Here is a 20,450-nt window from a genome sequence, read left to right on the forward strand (position 1 = left end):
AATAACCTTGGGATCAGTATATTTAATGCCATTCTGTTGTAGCTCAGAGCAGATCTGAGCATTGCCATTTAGATTCCTGACATAGCTACAGAATGCCTTGTGGCTGTCTTTGGAATCTTTGGCAATTTTATTTTCGTAACTAGCTTTAGGGGATTTTATGAGGGATCTCAGCTTCTTACTGAGGCTGGTAAGGGAGTTTTTTGCATCCTGAAATTTTCCTCTTTTCTGCAACAGTTTCTTCCTTTTGTTGTAAAGTTTGTTTATGGAAAGGGACCACCAGATTAGCTTCCTTTTTTTGGAGGACAGCATCTTGGTTCTATTGGGGATGGCACAATTCATGCACGAGTGGATGTGCTCGTACAGTGCCTTAGTGTAGGATTCAGCAGTCGAACTTTCAGTTCCCGTCTGCATGGGTGTCATGATGTTTGTCACTTCTAACTTGAGTAGCATGAAGTTGGCTTTGGAGAAGTTTTTTACGGAGGATTCCTTACTGATGGGTGGAGGTGGTATGTGGATGTCAAGGGTGATTAGCTTATGGTCAGACCTGACCAACAAGGGGGTGACCATAGGTGTGGAGCATCGATTTCCCATGCTGGTAATGACCAGGTCTAGGATACTGCAGCCTTTGGTGGGACTAAGGATTAGTTGATCCAGGGTATTGCAATTTATGAATTCCAAGAACAGTTGGGCAAAGGTGTTGGTACACGAGTAGTTTTCCCAGTTAATGGCAGGGTAGTTTTAATCACCCAGTATTAGGGTGTTTGGTTGTATCTTAATATTTTTCTGTATGTTTAGAAAGGTGTAGTGAGAATCTTGGGGTATGATGGGTGATCTGTAGCAAGCTGCAATTTGGACTGCAGTTTTACCTAGTGTTAGTTGCACCTGGAGAATTTCAGACGCATTGTGTTGGGCAACTAGCTTGGTGTTGTGAATATCCTTGGTGAATATGGACACTCCTCCACCTTTAGTGTTTCAGTCCAGGTCTGGTGGCCAAAAAGTGTGGTAAGAGTTGTAGCCTAGTACTGCAGAGGTGGTCTCTGCAGCCATGAACCAGGTCTCAGTTACTGCACAGATATCGATGTTCTCCATTTTTAGGAGTGCCCCGATAGAGTACATTTTGAGGTTTAGACTTCTAGCATTGAGTAGCATTACCTTCAGATTTTGCATGCTTGTACCTGTTATGGTGGTGGTTTTGTCCTTTGAACTTTGTCTAAAAAAGGCACGCACTATAGGGATGGCAAGAGCCTTATCCAGTAACCTGAATCCCAGGGGTGACAGGTGCAGACCATCTCTGGCAAAGCATTGTGTTTTGTCGATCATGTCATCCCAGGCAGACAGATACTGGATCCCCTTTGAATGACACCAGAAGCTTAGCCAATTGTTGAAGTCAATAATTTTGTCCTTATACTGTGGTATCATTCTGGGCAAGGGCAGGATGCTACTCAGGGCTAGGGTCATACCTGCCTGGGCCACATGATCTGAGAGCTCTTCCATGTCTCTTTTCATGTAGTCCAGTGAGGTACGTCGCCAGCCACTGGGGATGCACAAGCCAGTGCATTTCTTTGCGCCGGTCTCAAGCCCAGATAAATGGGGAGGGTTGCGTCAGGAAGGGAATCCGGCATAAAACTTTTGCTAAACCATACATGCAGAAAACAGTACAGAAAACAGTTGATTTGCTGTGGCGACCCCTAACGGGAGCAGCCGAAAGAAGAAGAAGAAGTGAGGTACGTCGCAAGTCATTCACTCTAACATGGACAATGACAGAGTCATATTTGTACTTGTTGTTGAGTAACTTGCGTGCATGCGTTGTGTGATGGATCCTGGTACCAGACAGGCAGCTGACTGTAATTTTCTCCTTGTTCAGCCTGGTGAGTGGGACACCAGTATGCCTGACTATAGAGTCACCTATGACTAAAGTGTTGGGTATGTTGTTTTGCCTTAGGGGCTGTTGTTGGGTGGCACACTGGTTTTGTGTGCTATGTGACACTTTGGTTGTGGCTGGTGTTTGAGTTTCAGATTCAGAGGTCCTTGTTGCTTGGGCAGGTTACTGTTAAGGGCCTTCACATATGTGGGTTTAATGTTGCTACATGTGGGTGTTGGTGGTGTGGGTTTAGAAGGGCTATGTGTTGCTTGAGGTGTAGTGTGGGACCTTCTCCTCTTGACTGTCTAGCACAATCTTGGGTGGAGAGAGCTTTGCTTCTAGTTTGGCTATATAACTGCATCTTTCACAGGTTGTAGTGTTGGGTGGTAGGAGGAGAGGGTTGTCTGTGTACATGAGGCAATTACTGCATTGCCCCAGTATCCCCAGATTCACCAGGTGGAGAGGAGAAATCACTGGAAGCTGACCCATGGACATGCCTGGTTTGCTGCTTTTTTTTTTTTGTGAAGTACAAGAGCTGTTTTCCCCTACCTTAGCAAGGTACTTTGCAATTATAGGCTGTTTAGTTGCTACAATTAATTTCTCTTTATTAACAAGGAGAGTTGAAAGCTTGTATCAGTTTAAGACTTCCTAGTGCTTTCCAGCAGGTTTTAAAGCAAGTGCTAGTCACAGGGATGTGTAAAGTTAAGATGAAAAAAATGGTTTATCCTAAACACTGCAGTGTGTGCTAGAGGAGTTGGATGTGAAAGTAGGTAACAAGTCTTACCTGTCTAAAAAGTTAAATTTTAGTGGAGAGTCACTATTTTTAAAACAGCAAGATAGATTGAAAGGAGGTGGTCACTTTTGTATTCTGGTACTATGAAATGCAGTAGGATGGCCAATAAATGTAAATAGCTAAAGGGGAGTGATTTCATAAAATGATAATTTTGTGCTTACTCACAAGCCAGTAAAAACAGAGAGGAAATGAGAGATATGGTCAAATTAACATAAGGGGAAGGCAACTAGAAAGACAGTGGTGTTTAAGAACACTACAGTAACCGGGTGAGCGGGTGGGGGAAAAAAATTCTGCCTGACTCACAAGAGACAGAGCTGTGGTCTCTTTTCAAGTTTTAATATGCAGTTAAAAGCAGAATACAAGTAAAACACAAGGTAAATAAAACAAATCACAGTATTCAAAATAGAAAAAGGCAATAAAGTAATGCAACAAATAAAAAGCAAACTAACCTTTCCCTCACAGCGAAGTGTAGCAGAGTCCAGGTGAGCCATTCTCGTAAAAGTGATCTTGATATGTTCCTGTTTGATGGAGGCTGACCAAGTGCTCTGAACTCTTAGGGAACTCATGGCTGCTCCCCATCCCAAATGTGAGGCATCCATGTACATCTCTTGTACTTGCAAGGGAGCCCGTAAAGGGAGTCCTGCATTGGAGGTCACTTGATTCAACACCAGAGAATCTCTTTCCTGAGACAAGGTAGGAAGGGGATTTTGAACTCTAGGGGGTGAGAGTGCTGTGTCCATATGGACCTTAGGTACCACTGTTACTTTCTCATGTGGAGCCTTGCCAATGGCAACAAGGGAATAGTCGATGCCATATGACCTAAATGTCTGAGGTACTACCTAGCAGTCAAGACTATGACTTGAAGGACAGTGAGCAGATACTGTCTTAAGATTTCCACCTTTTGTGGTGGCAGAAAGGCCCTCATGACATCCTTCCTCATTCTGCATCTCAGGAATATTTGGTCCTGGGAGGGGATTTAGGTTAGACTTAGGGTAGTTTATCTTGAAACCCAGCTCTTGCAGGACTGATAATACTGTTTGTAGATGGCGTAAGCAAGGATATTTAACAGTCTACCTGGATCAGAAGATCGTCCAAGTAAGGGAATATTTGAATCCCTTGTGTCCTGCAGAAGACAATCACTGGTGCCATACACTTGGTAAAGACCCTTGGTGCTGCAGAAAGTCCAAAGGGCAAGGCAGAGAACTGAAAATGTGAGGAGCCCACAAAGAAGCATAGGAATCTCCTGTAACTGGGCCTTATGGGGATGTGCAGGTAGGCATCCTTGATGTCCAAAGTGGCTAGGAATCCCTGAGGTAAAATCAAGGGGGAAAGGGTCTGCAGAGTGAGCATTCGAAAAGTAGGTACTTGCAGGAAAAGATCCAGGATTGGTCTCCAGGGACAATCTTTTCTTGGGACTAGGAAATGTCTTGAATAGAAACCCTTTCCCTCATCTGTCATGGGGCCAGACTGAATTGTTCCTTCTGCAATAAGGCTGTCTATACTGGCTTAAACAGGGGGAGCTACTATTTGGGTGGCTGAGGAATACCCCTCAAGGAATGGGTTGTGATCCAGGTCATAAAATAACCATTTTCTATGATGGATATGACCCACCTGTCTGACATAATGGTTTTCCAAACAGGGAGACAGTCAGTGTCTTAGGGAATGGGGGGGGGAATCGAAAGGTTTGTTCAGTAATGGCAGGTAGTCACAGACTACCTGCCCTGTTCTGAAACTGAGGCTACTCAGCTGGAGGCTGTGCAGGCCTGGAAGGAGTTTGTTGTTCCCTGGTGCTCTTTCTGCTTCTGGAAGGAGGAGGAGAAGCTGAATGTTTCCTAATAAATTGAGTTTTTGAAGGGTAATTCCTGCAGAATTTGGGAAACAGGTGCTTCAAGTCTTGTAACTCCTTCCCCTTCTGTTGTAGACTTTTGAACAACTCAGACACCTTTGTGCCAAAGAGGGCATAGTTATCCAGAGGTTTGTTCAATAATGGCAGGTAGTCACAGAGTACCTACCCTGTCCTGAAACTGAGGCTTCTGAGATGGAGGTTGTACAGGCCGCGAAGGAGTTTGTTGTTTCCTGGTGCTCCTTCTGCCTTTGGAAGGAGGAGCTGAATGTTTCCTAATATATTAGTTTTTGAGGGGTAATTCCTGTGAAATTTGAGGATAGGAGAAACAAACAGGTGATTCAAGTCTTGTAACTCCCTCCATTTATGTTGTACAGTTTTGAACAACTCAGCTACCTTTGTACCAAAAAGGGCAGAGTTATCCAGAGACGCAGCCAATAGGTTTGCCCTAATATCGTCAGGTAAGGGCTGTAACCATAGCCAGGAATGCATCACAGCTGCACCTAATGGAATGTCTAGTGACCTGAGAAGACAAGGATATAGGCTGGAAATCTGTGTCTTGGCAAGAAGAGTCTGGGATCTCAGACAAAAGGTTAACGGCTTGTCCTAAAAGGGTTAGGGCATATTTAGACACGAGTTTCATAGTTTATTGCCCTGAATGCCAGGGTAGCTGAGGTATAAACCTTTTTACCAAGGCGCTCCATGCCTTTGCTGTCTATCTGTAGGGATAACGGAGGTGGATGGAAGCAGTTTTGAAGGCTTATCTGCTGAATCTGACACAGTGCCAGGGTCTGCTACAGGGCATTTGATAAGAAATTTTGCCCCCCCTTAGGGACCTTGTAAAATCAGTCAGGTCTCTGAGGGGCAGGTGGCTGTGAATCAGGATTCACAGAGGCTGTATTAAAAACATCCAGAAAAGGTGGCAAGACTGGAGGTATAGCTGAGGGAGTAGGAGTGTCCATTTGTAGAATTTCATAGTATCTTTTCTGAACTTCTATCATCTCAGTGGAATCCCACTTGAAGAATTCCCTCATTCTGGAAATGGTCTTTTCAAAGGTGAGGTCCTCACCTGGAGAATATGTCTCGGCAGAATCTTCCTCTGGAGAGGTATAACCAACAGGAGATGGTAATTGGGATACATATGAAAAGGAATACTCTGAAGAGGAGTCAAGGAATCCTCAGCTTCAGGTTGAGAAATGTCTGGAGCCTGAGGCCTAGAGCTAATTACTGAGGGAGCCACTGGTGGGGATGAAGGAGTAGCAGGACTAAGAGCCATAAAAGCATTGAAGAGGCTCTGAGAAAAGGCCTGCTAGTCTGGCTGGCTCTGTACAGGGGAAGAAGTATACTTTGTTTTCTGTTTTCTTTTCAAGGAAGGCCTAGATGGCATAGGGGCCAAGGCAGGCCTAGGCTAGCTAGCATCTTCAGAAGAGAAAGGACTCGTCTGGGAGGCAGGTACAACTCGAGTTTCCCCATCAGCATTGGTAACTGACATCTGCAATACCTCCAAGAACGTGCCTTCCACTCTGGGTTCTGCAGCTTCCCCAATGGTACCTTCTGTACCCACGTCTCCCCAAGACAATCAGGACAGCAGAAACAAAGTAAGTAAAAAACGACTGATTGTTAATTTTTTTACCTTCTGTACCCATATCGGCGGTGACTGAACACTCCTCCAGGCTAACGTCAGCTACAGGAGGGACAACTGGGTGGAGAAGGTGCAGCAACAGTTTCAGGCCTAGCAACTTTGGCCTGTTTCTTAGGTGGCCTGATGAGCTGACAAGACGGCCCTTCCATAGCTAAAGCTAAGCACTTAAGGTGCTGATTTTTCTAAATTGTCTAAATAAATATTTCAGGTGTGCAGACAACTGCGTAAGGTTTTAGGGATAAAGGATTGACAGATGGATCAGGACTAATGGTCGTGAGCAGGCCCTAAACAGAAAAGGCAAAGCTTGTGGGCATCTTTATGGGGATTTGATGACCACTCCTACACTCTCCCTTCCTGGATGACATGAACCTAAACAGACGTGCAGTGACCTAAAAGAACAAAATGTCATCAATGGGGTACTTATCTTTGTAAGACAATCGAACGGCCGGTTGCGGCAGGAACAGCTGATGTTCGACTGGTGGCAGAGAAGCTCCGAGGTCTGGTACATGCAGACGTCACTTTTATGGCCCACTTCCCTTACCCAGTGTTAAACATCCCATGTACCCTGCAGTGACTAAAAGCTTTTGTATACTGGCTGGACATTTGGGTAGCAAGACAGGAAACCCAAGGGTTTGGAATACTGCAACATGAGAATAACTGTATCTTCCTTTCTGTTATTTCCACCCTATTTTTAAACTTTACTTTAATTTTATCCCACTCCCTTGCTATATTTTCATAAGAAATTTCTATCCTCTCTAATAGTTCCTGAATAATTTCAACTACCCATTCTTTAAATTCCTCTCTTTTCAACAGATAGGTGGGAAAGCACTAGTGTCTAATTTTTATTTCATTACCCTGAGTTTTTCTTTTTTTCTTTTTCTTTGCCTCAAGTATTTTCCTTTGGAACACTGGAAAATGTTTCACTGGCAAAGTCTCTCTATGATTTTTGTTATCAGAACAATGATAAGCAGAGTCCACATCTGTTTGATACCTTCCTTTTTTGTTGGATAAACTTTTGCATTTTCTCCTTAACCTGTTTTGCATCAAAAACATCTTTGATCCTCCAGGAAAAAAATATTCTGAAAACAGCTGGATACAACAGCTTGAATCTCACACCTGCCTCTCAACATTCCCTGATGGCTAAAACAAATTTGCTTCTCTTCTGCTTGATATGCAGTAAATAATCATTTCCCACAAACACTCTACTGTCTTCATTTTTTAATATTTTGCCCTTCTACCACAGCTTTGTCAGGATCAACTTTTTCTGCTGGCAGGATTGCATCTTTATTAATACAGCTCTTGGCCTGCTTTCTCGTGGCCAGGTTTGGAGCATACACTTGGTGACCTTTCAATTAACAAATCCTGCTGTGCAATACCAAACCAGCTGCTTATTTGTGCTTTCATAAAATTAATACAGTCTGTTCCTTCCAGTTTCTCTGGCACATCAAAAAAATCTTTGATTTTCTCTGTGTGTTCTGTCTTCTAAATCTACCATTTTTTCAAAAAGCTCTTCTTGAAAAGTCTCATACTCAGCCAGCCTTTTCTTCATTTCAATCTCTAATTTTTGCAGTTTTATCATTTTGATTGGAATAGCTAGTTAAAGTTTCTTCTATCTTTTCCAACCTTTTGTTGTTTTAGTTGATATATACTTCTTCAGTGTTTCATGTATTTTATTATCTCTGTGAGTACATTTGATTTATTTTTCCTCTAAATTTCTGAAAGCCAACTGTGTACCAAAGATGAAGCTCAAACTACTTTTTTGCAGTAGAGCAGCAATTTTTTTCCCAGTCACTGTTTTCTTTTCATATTTTCTAGTTAATTTTCTTTTAGGTTCTCTATATTTCTTCTTTGCTAACATCCAGGCAGTGTACTTACTTCTAGCAACTGAATTTTACTAAAGCTGGCAGAATTACTAGCTCTTATTTCTTGGTTTCTTTTTTCACACTGGAAGAGCTGAATTTAAGCTACAGATCAGTGTGCAGGCATCTTGGAAGTCCTATTGTTTTGTAATTTTAGATGCATTTTTTGAGGCCAGTTATACTGCATTTATGTAATGACAGGGATGCATAACTACGGTGAAGAGTATGTTTCAGGCTTGTAGTTATGACCAACTTTGTTTGTAATGTTATGTGGTGGAAAGTAGTAAGGTTTGACAGTAGGATTAGTAGTGAAATTAGGATAAAATGGAGGAGAATGCTGCTGAAGTGGGAGATACAGCTGAGTGGTGGAGGATTTTGAGAAATCTAGTTTATGAGCTAGTTAAGTATGAGAAATATTAATGGATGTTGACACTGGCCAAGTTTATTACTGATTGTATGATGATGGATGTTAGAGTAACTATGACTTTATACATGTAATAATATGGGGGTGGGTAAGAAAAGGGGTAGGGTGAAGACAAAGCAAAGCTGTGTGTAGAAAAGCAGAATGGGGCTAGCCACTAAAATAGAAATGAAAAACAATCTGCAGTCTATTTATTTAGCAGGTCTTCCAAAATGAAATCAATTAAAGATACCCCAAAAAGTAAGTAGCTAGTTTGCAACATGGCCTAAACCACATCTCATATCTGTAGGATAACTTCTTTAGGTCAGCAGCTCAGATTGTCAGTACTGGTCAGTCTTCACTGAAAGGAACAGCAGCAGTCAGCTTTAAATGCATATTTTTTAAAAGGGGGGCAAACTGCTCATGGGTAAGAAAGCTATCCAGATCAATATATAATAGCTTTAACAAGCCTGAACTACATTAACACATGAAGTGTTATTTTCCTTTAGTAGTAGCACTGGCTACATGCTCAGTGATACTGAATACATGGAGGCACCTCTGCCCTTTTACTGTATGCAGAGGACACTTTCTGCAAGAATGCATTACTTAAACATGTAATGTCTACAGTGAAATTCATGAGCTTAGATTTTTAGTCCTTCGGGTTAATACAGAAGGTTGTGAGGGGATGATATATTTTAATCACATTGAGAATTTTAAGTATAGGCAGATTACCAAATTTAATGCAAAAAAATACTGTCCTGAATGAAATTACAGCAATAACTCTATTTTAAAATATAGAACTTTGAAACATTAATGACATTTGTTTTATTATATTTTACTAGTGTATTATTAGACTTGTCATGTAATCAGGCATCAGGGTCTATTTAAATTATATATTTGTCAGGCTTTTATGAAAGAATTCAAATAAACACTATGTGCATGAAAGCATTCAATCTACTTTGTGAGTCTGTTTTTTATTTTTGTAAGTTCATATAATAAGCTTATCTCTAGTGTGGTTCCTGGCTTGGCTTTGATATTTTTTTAAACGAACCACAGTTTATCCAGGGATGTTTCTGTTTTGGTTTCAAGGTTTAAAAGCTATTTGTACTTGTCTGACTACAAATGAATAGACATTACTGAGATGATTACGGTTAAACTCATTAAAGTGTGATATTTTTAGTTAGTTAGAAAATTTCATTTGCAATATTTTTTAATGTGTCTTAAGGACAAAAATGTATATGCAAGCAACGATTATGACTCTGAAGAAGAATCAGATAATGATGATCCAATTCTTGTAGATCAGATTTTGATGTAAATGCCTACTGTTTATTGGATACAGTATAAAAAAGCACTTTATGTCATGAAGGTATTCAACAATTTTCTATGTTAAATTACAGTATTGAATTAAAATTTTATGAATTTTGAGAGAATGTCTGTACTACACAGTTTAATCTAACGAAGAGTGAATGGAAAGCATTGCAAATGCTAAGTAAATAAAGTGAACTGTTTTTTAAACTGGCTGATGAGGGCAACAAATTGATAGTAATGCATCACACATAATATTTATGAATGTGTTACAACCATTTTACTACAGGGTTGTGAATTTTGTAGAATACAAGAACGCAATAGTATGTTTCAAAGAACTGTTGAATAAAGGTTGCAGACTTTGTTTTCGAAAATTGATGTGGGGAAAAAGTTTAATGGTGAAAACTGTACTATGGTTTATTTTTATTGTCTCCCTAAGCTTCACAAAGATTTGTTAGACCCTCCAGGTCATCCGATAGTACCTGCTTGTAATTATTTTACATATAAATTAGGATTCTTTTTGCATAAATATTTATTGCCTGCAGTGGGTAAGTTGTCATGAAATACTAAAGACGCATTTGATTTCTTAAAAAAAATATATGATATTCAGTGGAAACAAGAAATGTATTGGATTACTTTGGATGTAGTGGGTTTATATACTAACATCCAACATATCTTTGGCTTAGAAGCTCTTTTGTTCTTTCTAGGTGAAAGTACAGTATCAAATTATGTCACTGAATTGCCTTATTTTTCTTTCACTAATATATATATATATATATATTTTTTAATTTGATGGGAATTTATATCAACAGATACAAGGTACAGCCATCTGGGGCATCATTTGCCCCAATGTACACCAACTTATTTATGGGACTTTTTAAGAATGAGGAAATATATATATATATATATATATATATATATATATATATATATATATATATATATATACATACACACACACACACACACACACATATATATATATATATATATATATATATATATATATATATATACACATACATGCACATACATACACATACTACTGTTTAAAAAACATGCAATAAGATACTACAGATATACAGACAATCTAATATTTATATGTAAAGGGGACAAGAATTAGTACCAGATTTTGTACAAAACTTACAGACAAATAGATTTAATTAGAATTTGATGGTGTAAAAGTACCACTTTTGGATATAATGTTGGAAAGTACTACTACTGGTGGAATACATACAAAAATATACAGAAAATTTGAAGATGATAACCAGTATTTATATGGGCATACCTGCCACCCTCCACATACTCTATTAGCTTTTCCTTATGTAGAATTTTTGCGACTATGCTGACTATGTAGTAATGATACAGATTTTTGGAAAGAAATACAGGTCACAATGGACATGTTTATTAAAACGGGATATGATGGAGCGACCTTATTAAAAACATTTACCATAAATGTAGATGTGCAGATAGATTTAAAATAGAAAACAATGAAATGAAAGTCAGATACTTATCCCTATAATAATTTTTTAACTAAAGAAAAAGGAGAAAAGAAACAAATATTTTTTGTGACAACATATAGTCCCTTTAACATAGAAATAGTGAACTTGGTAAAATTCTATTGGCTTTCTTGTAGAAGCACAAAGATTTTACTAATGTGCTAAGCAAGAGACCAGTTATTTCTTATAAAAGGGGAAAAAACATTAGAGACATGTTGGTACATGGGAGGTTTTTGTCTCCACTGGATACCATGACAAGAGATATAACCCACACCACATAGGTACTATACCTTGTGGTAAATGTTGTTGTTGCAAATATATGGTTAGAAGTTTTCACAGAATTAATAGAAAGAAATATACAACACAGGGTAAATGTGGTTATGATATGGAAGGGATAATATATGGTCTGAAATGCCCTTGTGAAAAATTCTATATAGGGGAGAGCAAAACACCTTTTAAAACAAGATTACAAGAGCATTTGAGAGATAAAAGAAAATCTAGAATAGATAGTCCTGTTGCAGTGCATTTTAAAACTTAACACAACAATGAAGCAGAAGGGTTATAAGCTACAATATTAGAACAAATTTACAAGTTTATGTTGGACAATACAGTGATGTAAATATATAAAAAAATAGATTGTATAACAGTCAGTTTTTATACTGAAATATAATATATATATATATATATATATATATATATATATATATATATATATATATATAGGATTCCTAATGGCCTGAACACTGAATGCAATTGGAGACTTTTAATATAGTTAATTGTTTAATTGCATAATTATTTAATGGTAGGTATATTAGGTGTTGTGTTTTTTTGCAATGGTGTATACTCTTCAAACATGAGTGAGCCGAGGCACTAGAGATTTTTACTGAATTTCCCTGGCTTTGTGTTTTTTTGGAAACATTCTGCTATTCTGCACCTGTCTGTGGTAGTATATCATCAAAATTTACTATTGCCATGACTACTGCAAATCACTTTAAGGAAAGTACAGTTTTGTACCTACCATAAATGTAGATGTTCGAGTGCTAATACAGCTGCAGTAATCACAGATGGGTTTTCTGCCGTCAGGCGGTCCCTCGGTCGGCTGAATTCCAAAGTCCTGGTCCGGCGTTGGTTGTCGTCGCTTACTCTTCTGACGTCAGTGAGGCCAGAGTATATAAGACACAGCCGACACCATGTTCTTCAGTCTTTCTTGCCCCAGATGTCAGGTGCCCCCAGAAGGAAGGCAATAGATAAATAATGCTTATATACATAAACAAACAATGCAATATAATCCAAAATCAGTGGATGCAAGCAAATAAAACATAGCAGGATAACCCAGTCAGGTAGTATGAAGAGGTTGTTAGGCCCCATGCCTTTACCAAGTGGGGAAGGAGGGAAACCTGTACTGCAGCTGTATTAGCACTCGAACATCTACATTTATGGTAGGTACAAAACTGTACTATGTTCATCGTGCATACAGCTGCAGTAATCACAGATGGGTAGAATCCCAAAGCTATGAATAGGGTGGTAGGTACTAGGAGGAACTGGGTTGAGCCAGAATGCCCTGCAAAACAGCAGTGGCAAAGCCTGCTCTTGTTCTGGAATATAAAGGCAGGTGGTAGAGTTTTGTGAAGGTATGTACAGAACTCCAAGTGGCTGCCTCCAAAATATCTTTGGTAGGAACTCCTCTGAGGAAGGCTGTAGAGGTAGCTGTGGCCCTGGTGGAGTGTGATCTGATACCTGTAGGAACAGATTTCCCATGATAGGAATAACAAAACTGTATGCAGTGGCCAATCCACTTGGAAATAGTCTGTTTTGTAACTGGTTTCCCTTGAGCCCCTACAGCATAGGACACAAAAAGTTGTTCTGATTTCCTGAAGGACTTTGTTCTGTCCAAATAATAACGTAGCTGCCTATGGATGTCTAAAGAGTGTAGCAGCCTTTCCCCTTTGTTTTGAGGATTGGGATAAAAGGTAGGTAGGTGTACGGCTTGATTTAAGGCTACCCTGGATACCACTTTTGGCATAAATGATGGGTTGGTACGAAGGGAAACCCTGTCCTGATGGAAAATGAGGAAGGGCTGCACCGCCATGAGGGCCTGTAGTTCAGAAACCCTACGAGCTGAAGTGATGGCCAGAAGGAAGGCTGTTTTCCAGGACAAATATTGCAAATCTGTTGAGGCAGCCGGCTCAAAAGGAGGCAATGTTAATTTTTCTAGTATGTAGTTAAGATCCCAGGCTGGTATTGGTTGCTTCCTTGGAGGTCTTATATTCTTAGCCCCTCTGAGGAACTGTCGTAAGAGTGGGTGAGAAAATAAAGGAGGATCCGTGTTGAACTCTGCAGAAATGGCTGAGGCATGGATTTTTATGGAGGAAAATGAAAGTCCACTGTTCAGCAGCTCAGCTAGATACTGTAATACCTGAGGCAAGTTCAGTTTTCTAGGGTCCTGGCCTCTTTTCTCATTCCAAGAGCAAAACCGCTTCCATTTTGCAGAGTAAGCTTTTCTAGTAGATGGCCTTCTGGCTTCCAAAATGACATCCTGCACCTCCTTGGAGAGTAGGGTCTGTTGTGGTGTTAAGGAATTTTCCATGCAGCGAGATTGAGTGTTTACAGCTGACTGTGAAGAGTTTTGTAGCTGTGCTGAGTCAGCAGAAGAGGCAGAGGCAGGGACCAGGGAGGAGTATGTGTTAGGCTCCTCAGGAGTGGGTACCAGTGTTGCCTTGGCCAATCTGGAGCAATCAGTATCATCTTCGGTTTGTCTGTTCTTGCTTTCAAAAGCACCTTGGGCAGAAGAGGCAGAGGTGGAAATGCGTAAACTGTCCATGCTGTCCAACTGAATGAGAGGGCGTCCACTCTCCAGGCCTTTGGATGAAAGGTCCTCGAACAAAACTTTTCTAATTGATGATTCCTGTGGGAGGCAAAAAGATCTATGTCTGGCCTCCCCCACGCTTGGATTATTTCTGTAAACACCTGAGGATGCAACTTCCATTTGTGTGGATCTGTCATATTTCTGCTTAGATTGTCTGCCAGTGTGTTTTCCAATCCTGGCAAGTACTGTGCTTGAAGTTCGATTTGTCTTTCCAGAGCCAAGTTCCAAAGAGTCATGGCTAGTCTGCACAAGGGGTATGAATGTGTTCCTCCTTGTTTGTTTATGTACCACATTACTGTGGTGTTGTCTGTTCTTATCAGTAATTGTCCTGGATGCAAGAAGTCCTTGAAAGCTGTAATTGCATTTATTACTGCTAGCATTTCTTTTTGATTGATGTGAAGGTGCTTTTCCTTTTGGGACCATCTGCCCTGAATGCACCTGTCCTTCATGTGCGCCCCCCAGGCGTAATCTGAGGCGTCTGTGGTTATGACTTGCTTTGCTTGAGGCTTGCAGAATGGGAGGCCTGTGTTTGCTTGACATGCTTGGGCCCACCATGGAAATTCCTTTTGCAAACATGGAATTATTGGTATTATTGTTTCCAAACTGTGACTGTGTTGAGACCATAGATTTTTTAGGTACCATTGAAGTTTCCTCATATGCAGCTTTGCACATGGGATTAGAAGAATGCAAGATGCCATGAATCCCAGAGCCTGCAGGATTTTCCTTGCAGTAAGCATGGTACTTTTTGCTAGTATTTTGAAGTACTGAGATAGTTGCCCCTGTTTTTCTGGCGTAAGATAGGCCATCTGGGTGTTTGTGTCCAAGTTGGCACCCAGGAAGGTTATTTTCTGAGATGGTGTTAGCCTTGATTTCTCTTTGTTGATTGTATATCCCAGAGAAAGCAGTAACCGTGTCACATATGCCAGATGTTCCAGAAGTATGTGCTTGCTGTACGCTTGGATCAGGCAGTCGTCCAGATAAGGGTAAATTTGTATCCCTTGAAGTCTGCAGTAGGCAATCACTGATGCCAGGCACTTTGTGAATACTCTGGGCGCAGTAGATAAGCCAAAGGGCAATGCAGAGAATTGATAGTGGATTGAACCTGCAAGAAATCTGAGGTATCTTCTGCAGCTTTGTCTGATTGAGACATGCAGGTATGCCTCCTTGAGGTCCAATGTTACCAGCCAAAACTCCTTGCCCAGCATGGGAAGAAGCTGCTGTAATGTGAGCATCTTGAATTTTGGTACGAGTAGAAATGTGTTTAGGATGGATAAGTCCAAAATGGGTCTCCAGTCGGTTCCTTTCCTTGGTACCAGAAAAAGTCTTGAATAAAAACCTTGACCTTGTTGGTGCGTAGGTACCTCTTGAATAGCTCTCATGCTTATGAGCTTTGTAATTTGCAGTTGTGCCTCTGCTCTTTGATTTTGTGGCAGGTTTGGCATGCCACTCATTTTTGGAAGAGTGTGAAATTGAAATTTGTAGCCTCTGTTTATAATGTCCAGTATCCATTTGTCTGTTGTGACAATATGCCAATTGCTTGCAAATAATGCTAGTTTCCCTCCCAAAGGTGCTGCCAGCTGAGACATGCTTGGCATGGAAATGAGGGAGTCATTGGGTTTGCTTCCTGTATTGTGCACTGTCTTCGCCACCTCTTGGTGCTGGAGTTTGCCATTGTCTGCCTCTATATGATCCTTGTGATTGCCCTCTGCCCCTTGTGCGTCTGTATCTACCTCTTTGGGGCTTGTCAGTGACTGGAAAGGACCAGTTTTTTGAAGGCCAATTTCTGCTAAAACGTGGTGGTTGGACCTGTAAGAAAGCTTTGACAGTTTGCATAGATTTGGCTTTTTCTTCCATTTTCCGTAGTATCTCCTTAGCATTAGTACCAAATAGTACATCCTTTTGTAAAGGAGCATCTAGAAGTTTAGCTTTCACATGATCAGGCAAATTTTGTTCCCTAAGCCAGGCATGTCTGTGAATGACTGATCCTGTAGCAGCCACTCTACTGGAGGCCTCTAGGGCATCATAACCACATTGTAAGGTGTGTTTACCCACTTGCTCTGCACTATGCATCATATCCTGTAACTCCTTTAAATCTGGTTGTTCAGGTTGAGACATTTTGTTCCTTAATTGTGATAACAGGTACTGTTGATATTTAATCATATGAAACTGACAGTTTAAGGCCCTCATGGCTAGGGTGGTCGAGGTATATACCTTTTTACCCCACCTTTCTAAAGATCTGGATTCCCTTTCTGCAGGAAGTGGATTCTTGGCAGTGGAGGCCTTCAATCCCTTGGGGCCTTGTGAAATGGTTTCAGGGTCAGCATTATGGCTTTTGAAGAGAAATTGGTGAGAGCTGGGTACTCTGTAATACCTATCAGGTTTGACTGGTGCAGGAGGCAGAGAATCAGGGTTAAGACAAGCCTCCGAATGGACATCATCCAGTATGTCCAAAACAGGGGGTATAGCCAGAGGTCTGTGTTGAGGTAACCAAAGAAATTCCCTAAGTCTTTTCTTGGAATCTGAAAAGTCTTGGCCTTCCCAATGGAAGTGTTCCCTCAAGGTGTGCAAGGTTTCCCCAAAGGAAAAATCCTCAGGAGGGGATACAGAAGAAATAGACTGTTCTGCATCCGAATCCTCAAAAGGAGAGTAAGAGTGTTCCTCTGCATCAGAATGTTCTGATAAAATGGATCCTTGATCAGAAGAGGGAGAATCTTCCTCCACTCTGGGTCTCTTGTCAGGAGGGGGCTGAGAACCTCTGATAAGAGTAATTAAATCCTCAGCCATTTTAAGCATCTGTTTTTTAGGCATGGGTCCTGGAGATGGGCCCTGTGCAACAGGCCTCGTGGGATGCCTGGCTGCTTTGGATTTAGTAAAGGCCTTAATTGAAAAAGAAGATGAGGGCCTAAATACACCATGGGTGGAGGTGGACCTGTCCACATTAGTAGGCTCGACATTAGCAGGGGCTTCGGTTGTAGTCTGGGAAAGGGCCGAGGACCCAGCGGTCTCGGGTACAGAGGACACTGCCAAAGGAGTGTCGTCGGTAGTCAGGGACTGCAAAGGTGTCTCGCTGAGAACCGGACCACGTGTAGCCTGTTTTGGCGTGGTGTCGGCGGGGACCGCGGGCCTCGCGTGTCGGTCCTTTTCCTTGCGTTTTTTGGACAAAACGGTAGTCGGAGTGTCCGACGACATTTTATAATCAAAAGCTTAACCAAAGTAGTGTTGGGCGAACTCACCGATGCTTAATAGTGCACTTATTGAAGGTAGCGCAAAAGCGACAGCCCGAGACGTCGTGGTCTGGGCCCAAACAAGGTATGCAGAGGGAATGGAAATCCTTATGCGGTATTTGCTTCCCACAAGAAATACAATTATTAACTTTTTCTGACATCGGTCTGAGGCAAGAAAAGTTTCCCCAATGGGGTACTTAGCTTTAATGAAGACTTCTGTTTCCAATTTTTTCGTAATTCAGGAGCTGGCCGACCGGCACTTGCGAACTGCTTCTGCTTCGGGCACCGCGCGGCAAAAAAGACTGAAGAACATGGTGTCGGCTGTGTCTTATATACTCTGGCCTCACTGACGTCAGAAGAGTAAGCGACGACAACCGACGCCGGACCAGGACTTTGGAATTCGGCCGACCGAGGGACCGCCTGACGGCAGAAAACCCATCTGTGATTACTGCAGCTGTATGCACGATGAACATCACTAAACCACCTACAAAAGAAAATAACTCAGTTAAGTGGTCAATGATTATAATAAGTAAGAAGATGTTGCCATTTGATGTAGGCTTTACAATAGGTCTGTGTCAGCCTTAGACTGAGAGGTGCATAACACCAATGGCCTGAGACATGCACTGGACTTCAATGTGGATTTATCCACGGACTCTTCTGTTTTGGTTTTCAAGTTTGGAAAAAAACTGGCATGTACACTTTAGGTGGACAGTAATGATTTATTTCACAGTCGATATTCCCTGAAGAAAATGTATAAGTGTGTGAGGGACTATGACTATAAATGTTCAAGGAAAAAAGACATGCTTACCTAGATTGGCAGCTGTAAGGGTAGCAGAATGAGGACTAACAGGAAATGACTTCAGTGTAAGACAATGAAGCATTTATAGGATCGTATGAAGTTACTAGGCTATTGGCCCCAAGGCCCTTATAAGCCTAGCCAAGAATTTAGCCCATGTTCCAACAAGTCAGTACCCTATGCCACTGTCCAGCAGGGACATAGGTGGAATCCTAGGGGTGTATTTTCTGTTCCCTTCTAGTTATCCAGGTTGTGCTTAAAAAGGTTTAATGAGGTACTCTGCTTTACATGGAGAGGGAGTCTCTTCTACAAAAGGGGGAGTTCTCTGGGACACAAATCTGTCCCGCCAACAAGTCGCATTGATGTCACAGACTAGGTTGAGGTCTCGCATGCATGTTACTAGAGTGGAGCTTGACTTGCGGATATGCAGCAGTCCCATCAGGATGTGGTATGAGATTGCTTTGTATGCCAGACTGACACCTCTGAGGAGTCTGTAGGAAACTGAGTACAGGGACAGAGCTTTTAGCCTATCTGTGCAGGGTAGATGTTTGAGGCCCTGGATTCTCTGGCTAAGGAATCTCTGAGGTCTCTCCAGCTGTTGCATATGCTTTATGAGGTACATGCCGAAAGGGGTATTACATTCAATAATCTGTCTTATAAGGGAAGAATACAAGGATATTACGACCACCTTTTCCCTGGATGAGATACCCTTACTAATGAGCTGGGCCATGTAGAAAGCTTTCTGTACAATGGAGGCAATATGGTGGTCAAATGTCAGTTTGCTATCAACCTGGGTTCCCAAGTCCTTCACGACTGATTGTGTGCTTAGTGCCTTATTATCAATGTGATAATTTGTGGGGACATCATTCTCCTTAAAAGGGATGATAATGCATTTTTTGGCATTCAGTTTGAGGCCATGTTTCTGACACCAGTCATTTGTTTGGACGAGACCCTCTTGGAGGATGTGCACATCATTAGGGGAATTGATGATAGCACCCAGCTTGAAGTCATCTGCAAACATGGGCAACAATAGCCCACTAGATTTGGCCCACACCTCTGAGAAGTATATCCCAAACAGCAGTGGCCCCAAAATCGATCCCTGGGGTGCACCACTTGTTAACAGGTCTACTACTTGAGGTGGCGCCCCCTATTTTGACTAGGTGGATTCTATCAGTGAGCCAGTTTGCTACCCATCTGGTAACATATGGACTGATGCCTAGTTTAGAGAGATTATCTATTTATTCCTCCTCCTATAAAAAGTCACTTATATTTTCAACTAATCTGAAAAAAGTTATACTGAAAAATTACATAATTGCATTTTCTTAAGAAAGCTTTCATTGAAATATGGAAATCAGAAAAAATTAGGAAAGAAAAAGCCACCTACAAATACAACATATCTTCTGAGTTGTTGTCTTTCGGCGTTTCCTGGTTAGGGGTTGCCACAGCGGAACTCCGGTCCGCTAATGATTGGCAGTAGATTTTCACGAACGCCGAGGTGCCAGCTCGACGTTCAACCTTCAACGAAGGCACGCCCATTTACACATGTCTTTCGAACGCCCACCCAACCGCGGGGAGGATATGCAGACTCCACATAGAAGGCACTCCCCGCACTCCAGCTGAGAATCGAACAGGAGAACCTCTTGCTGTGAGGTAACAACGCTACCGCTGCACCACCGCGGTAATATAACAACATGTTATATCAGTTTTACAGATGGCAGTTCTTGAACTTAACAAAGGCTGTTTTTGTAGCAAATTTCTAATGCTCCACAAATTAAGTCTTTATGAGAGATGACAATCAACCAGAACCTGAAACAGTGAAGAAAGGATAACACAAACAAAAAGCAAAACAGTATACACTAATTTAGATAAACAATTACCATTTACAATATACAAGGAATATCAAGACACAAGCAGCCCTGATTTCTGAGATTAAATGTGTCAAACACATCTCACAGCCTGTGCAATAAATTTGTTATACCTCTTTGTCACGGCGTTCCTGCATCATTTGCTCCCACTTCTGTTGGTTATCTGCTAGCAGCTCACGTCGTTCCAGTTCAAAGGCCCTCTGTCAAAAGCACAAAATTCATTAAGTAAACACAGGAACTGTTTTCACCTCCGAGTATCCAATGCTTTGCACTGCCCCACCAGGGCCTATTATGTTTCCATAAGTAACACTGTTATACTATACCTGATGTAACAATTTACCACCACTATCCTTTAAATGGCTGACAGTTAACTGGTAGTGTGGATATGACAAATGTCCAGAGTCTGCCACAGCTGTGTTAATAAAGTGTACAGACGTTTCAAACCCCCTTCCCTATGTATATCAGAGTGCATGCAGTAATGCTTGAAAGCAAAATAT

The 20,450-nt window shown here is 41.3% G+C and overlaps 1 protein-coding gene across 2 annotated transcripts in view; it reads right to left on the minus strand.

The window, feature by feature from the left end:
- DRC1 (dynein regulatory complex subunit 1) overlaps window positions 1-20,450 on the minus strand; it is a 2,270,880-nt gene that overhangs the window by 1,715,413 nt on the left and 535,017 nt on the right. For both annotated transcript variants that reach the window (XM_044062852.1, XM_044062853.1), the window contains one exon: window positions 20,067-20,153. In XM_044062852.1, the coding sequence (XP_043918787.1) occupies window positions 20,067-20,153 (87 nt within the window). The remainder of the gene's footprint in view (window positions 1-20,066; window positions 20,154-20,450) is intronic.

The sequence above is a fragment of the Protopterus annectens genome, chromosome 2.part1 (assembly GCF_019279795.1).
Source record: "Protopterus annectens isolate FY-2018-M chromosome 2.part1, PAN1.0, whole genome shotgun sequence".
Classification (NCBI taxonomy): Eukaryota; Metazoa; Chordata; order Ceratodontiformes; family Protopteridae; genus Protopterus; species Protopterus annectens.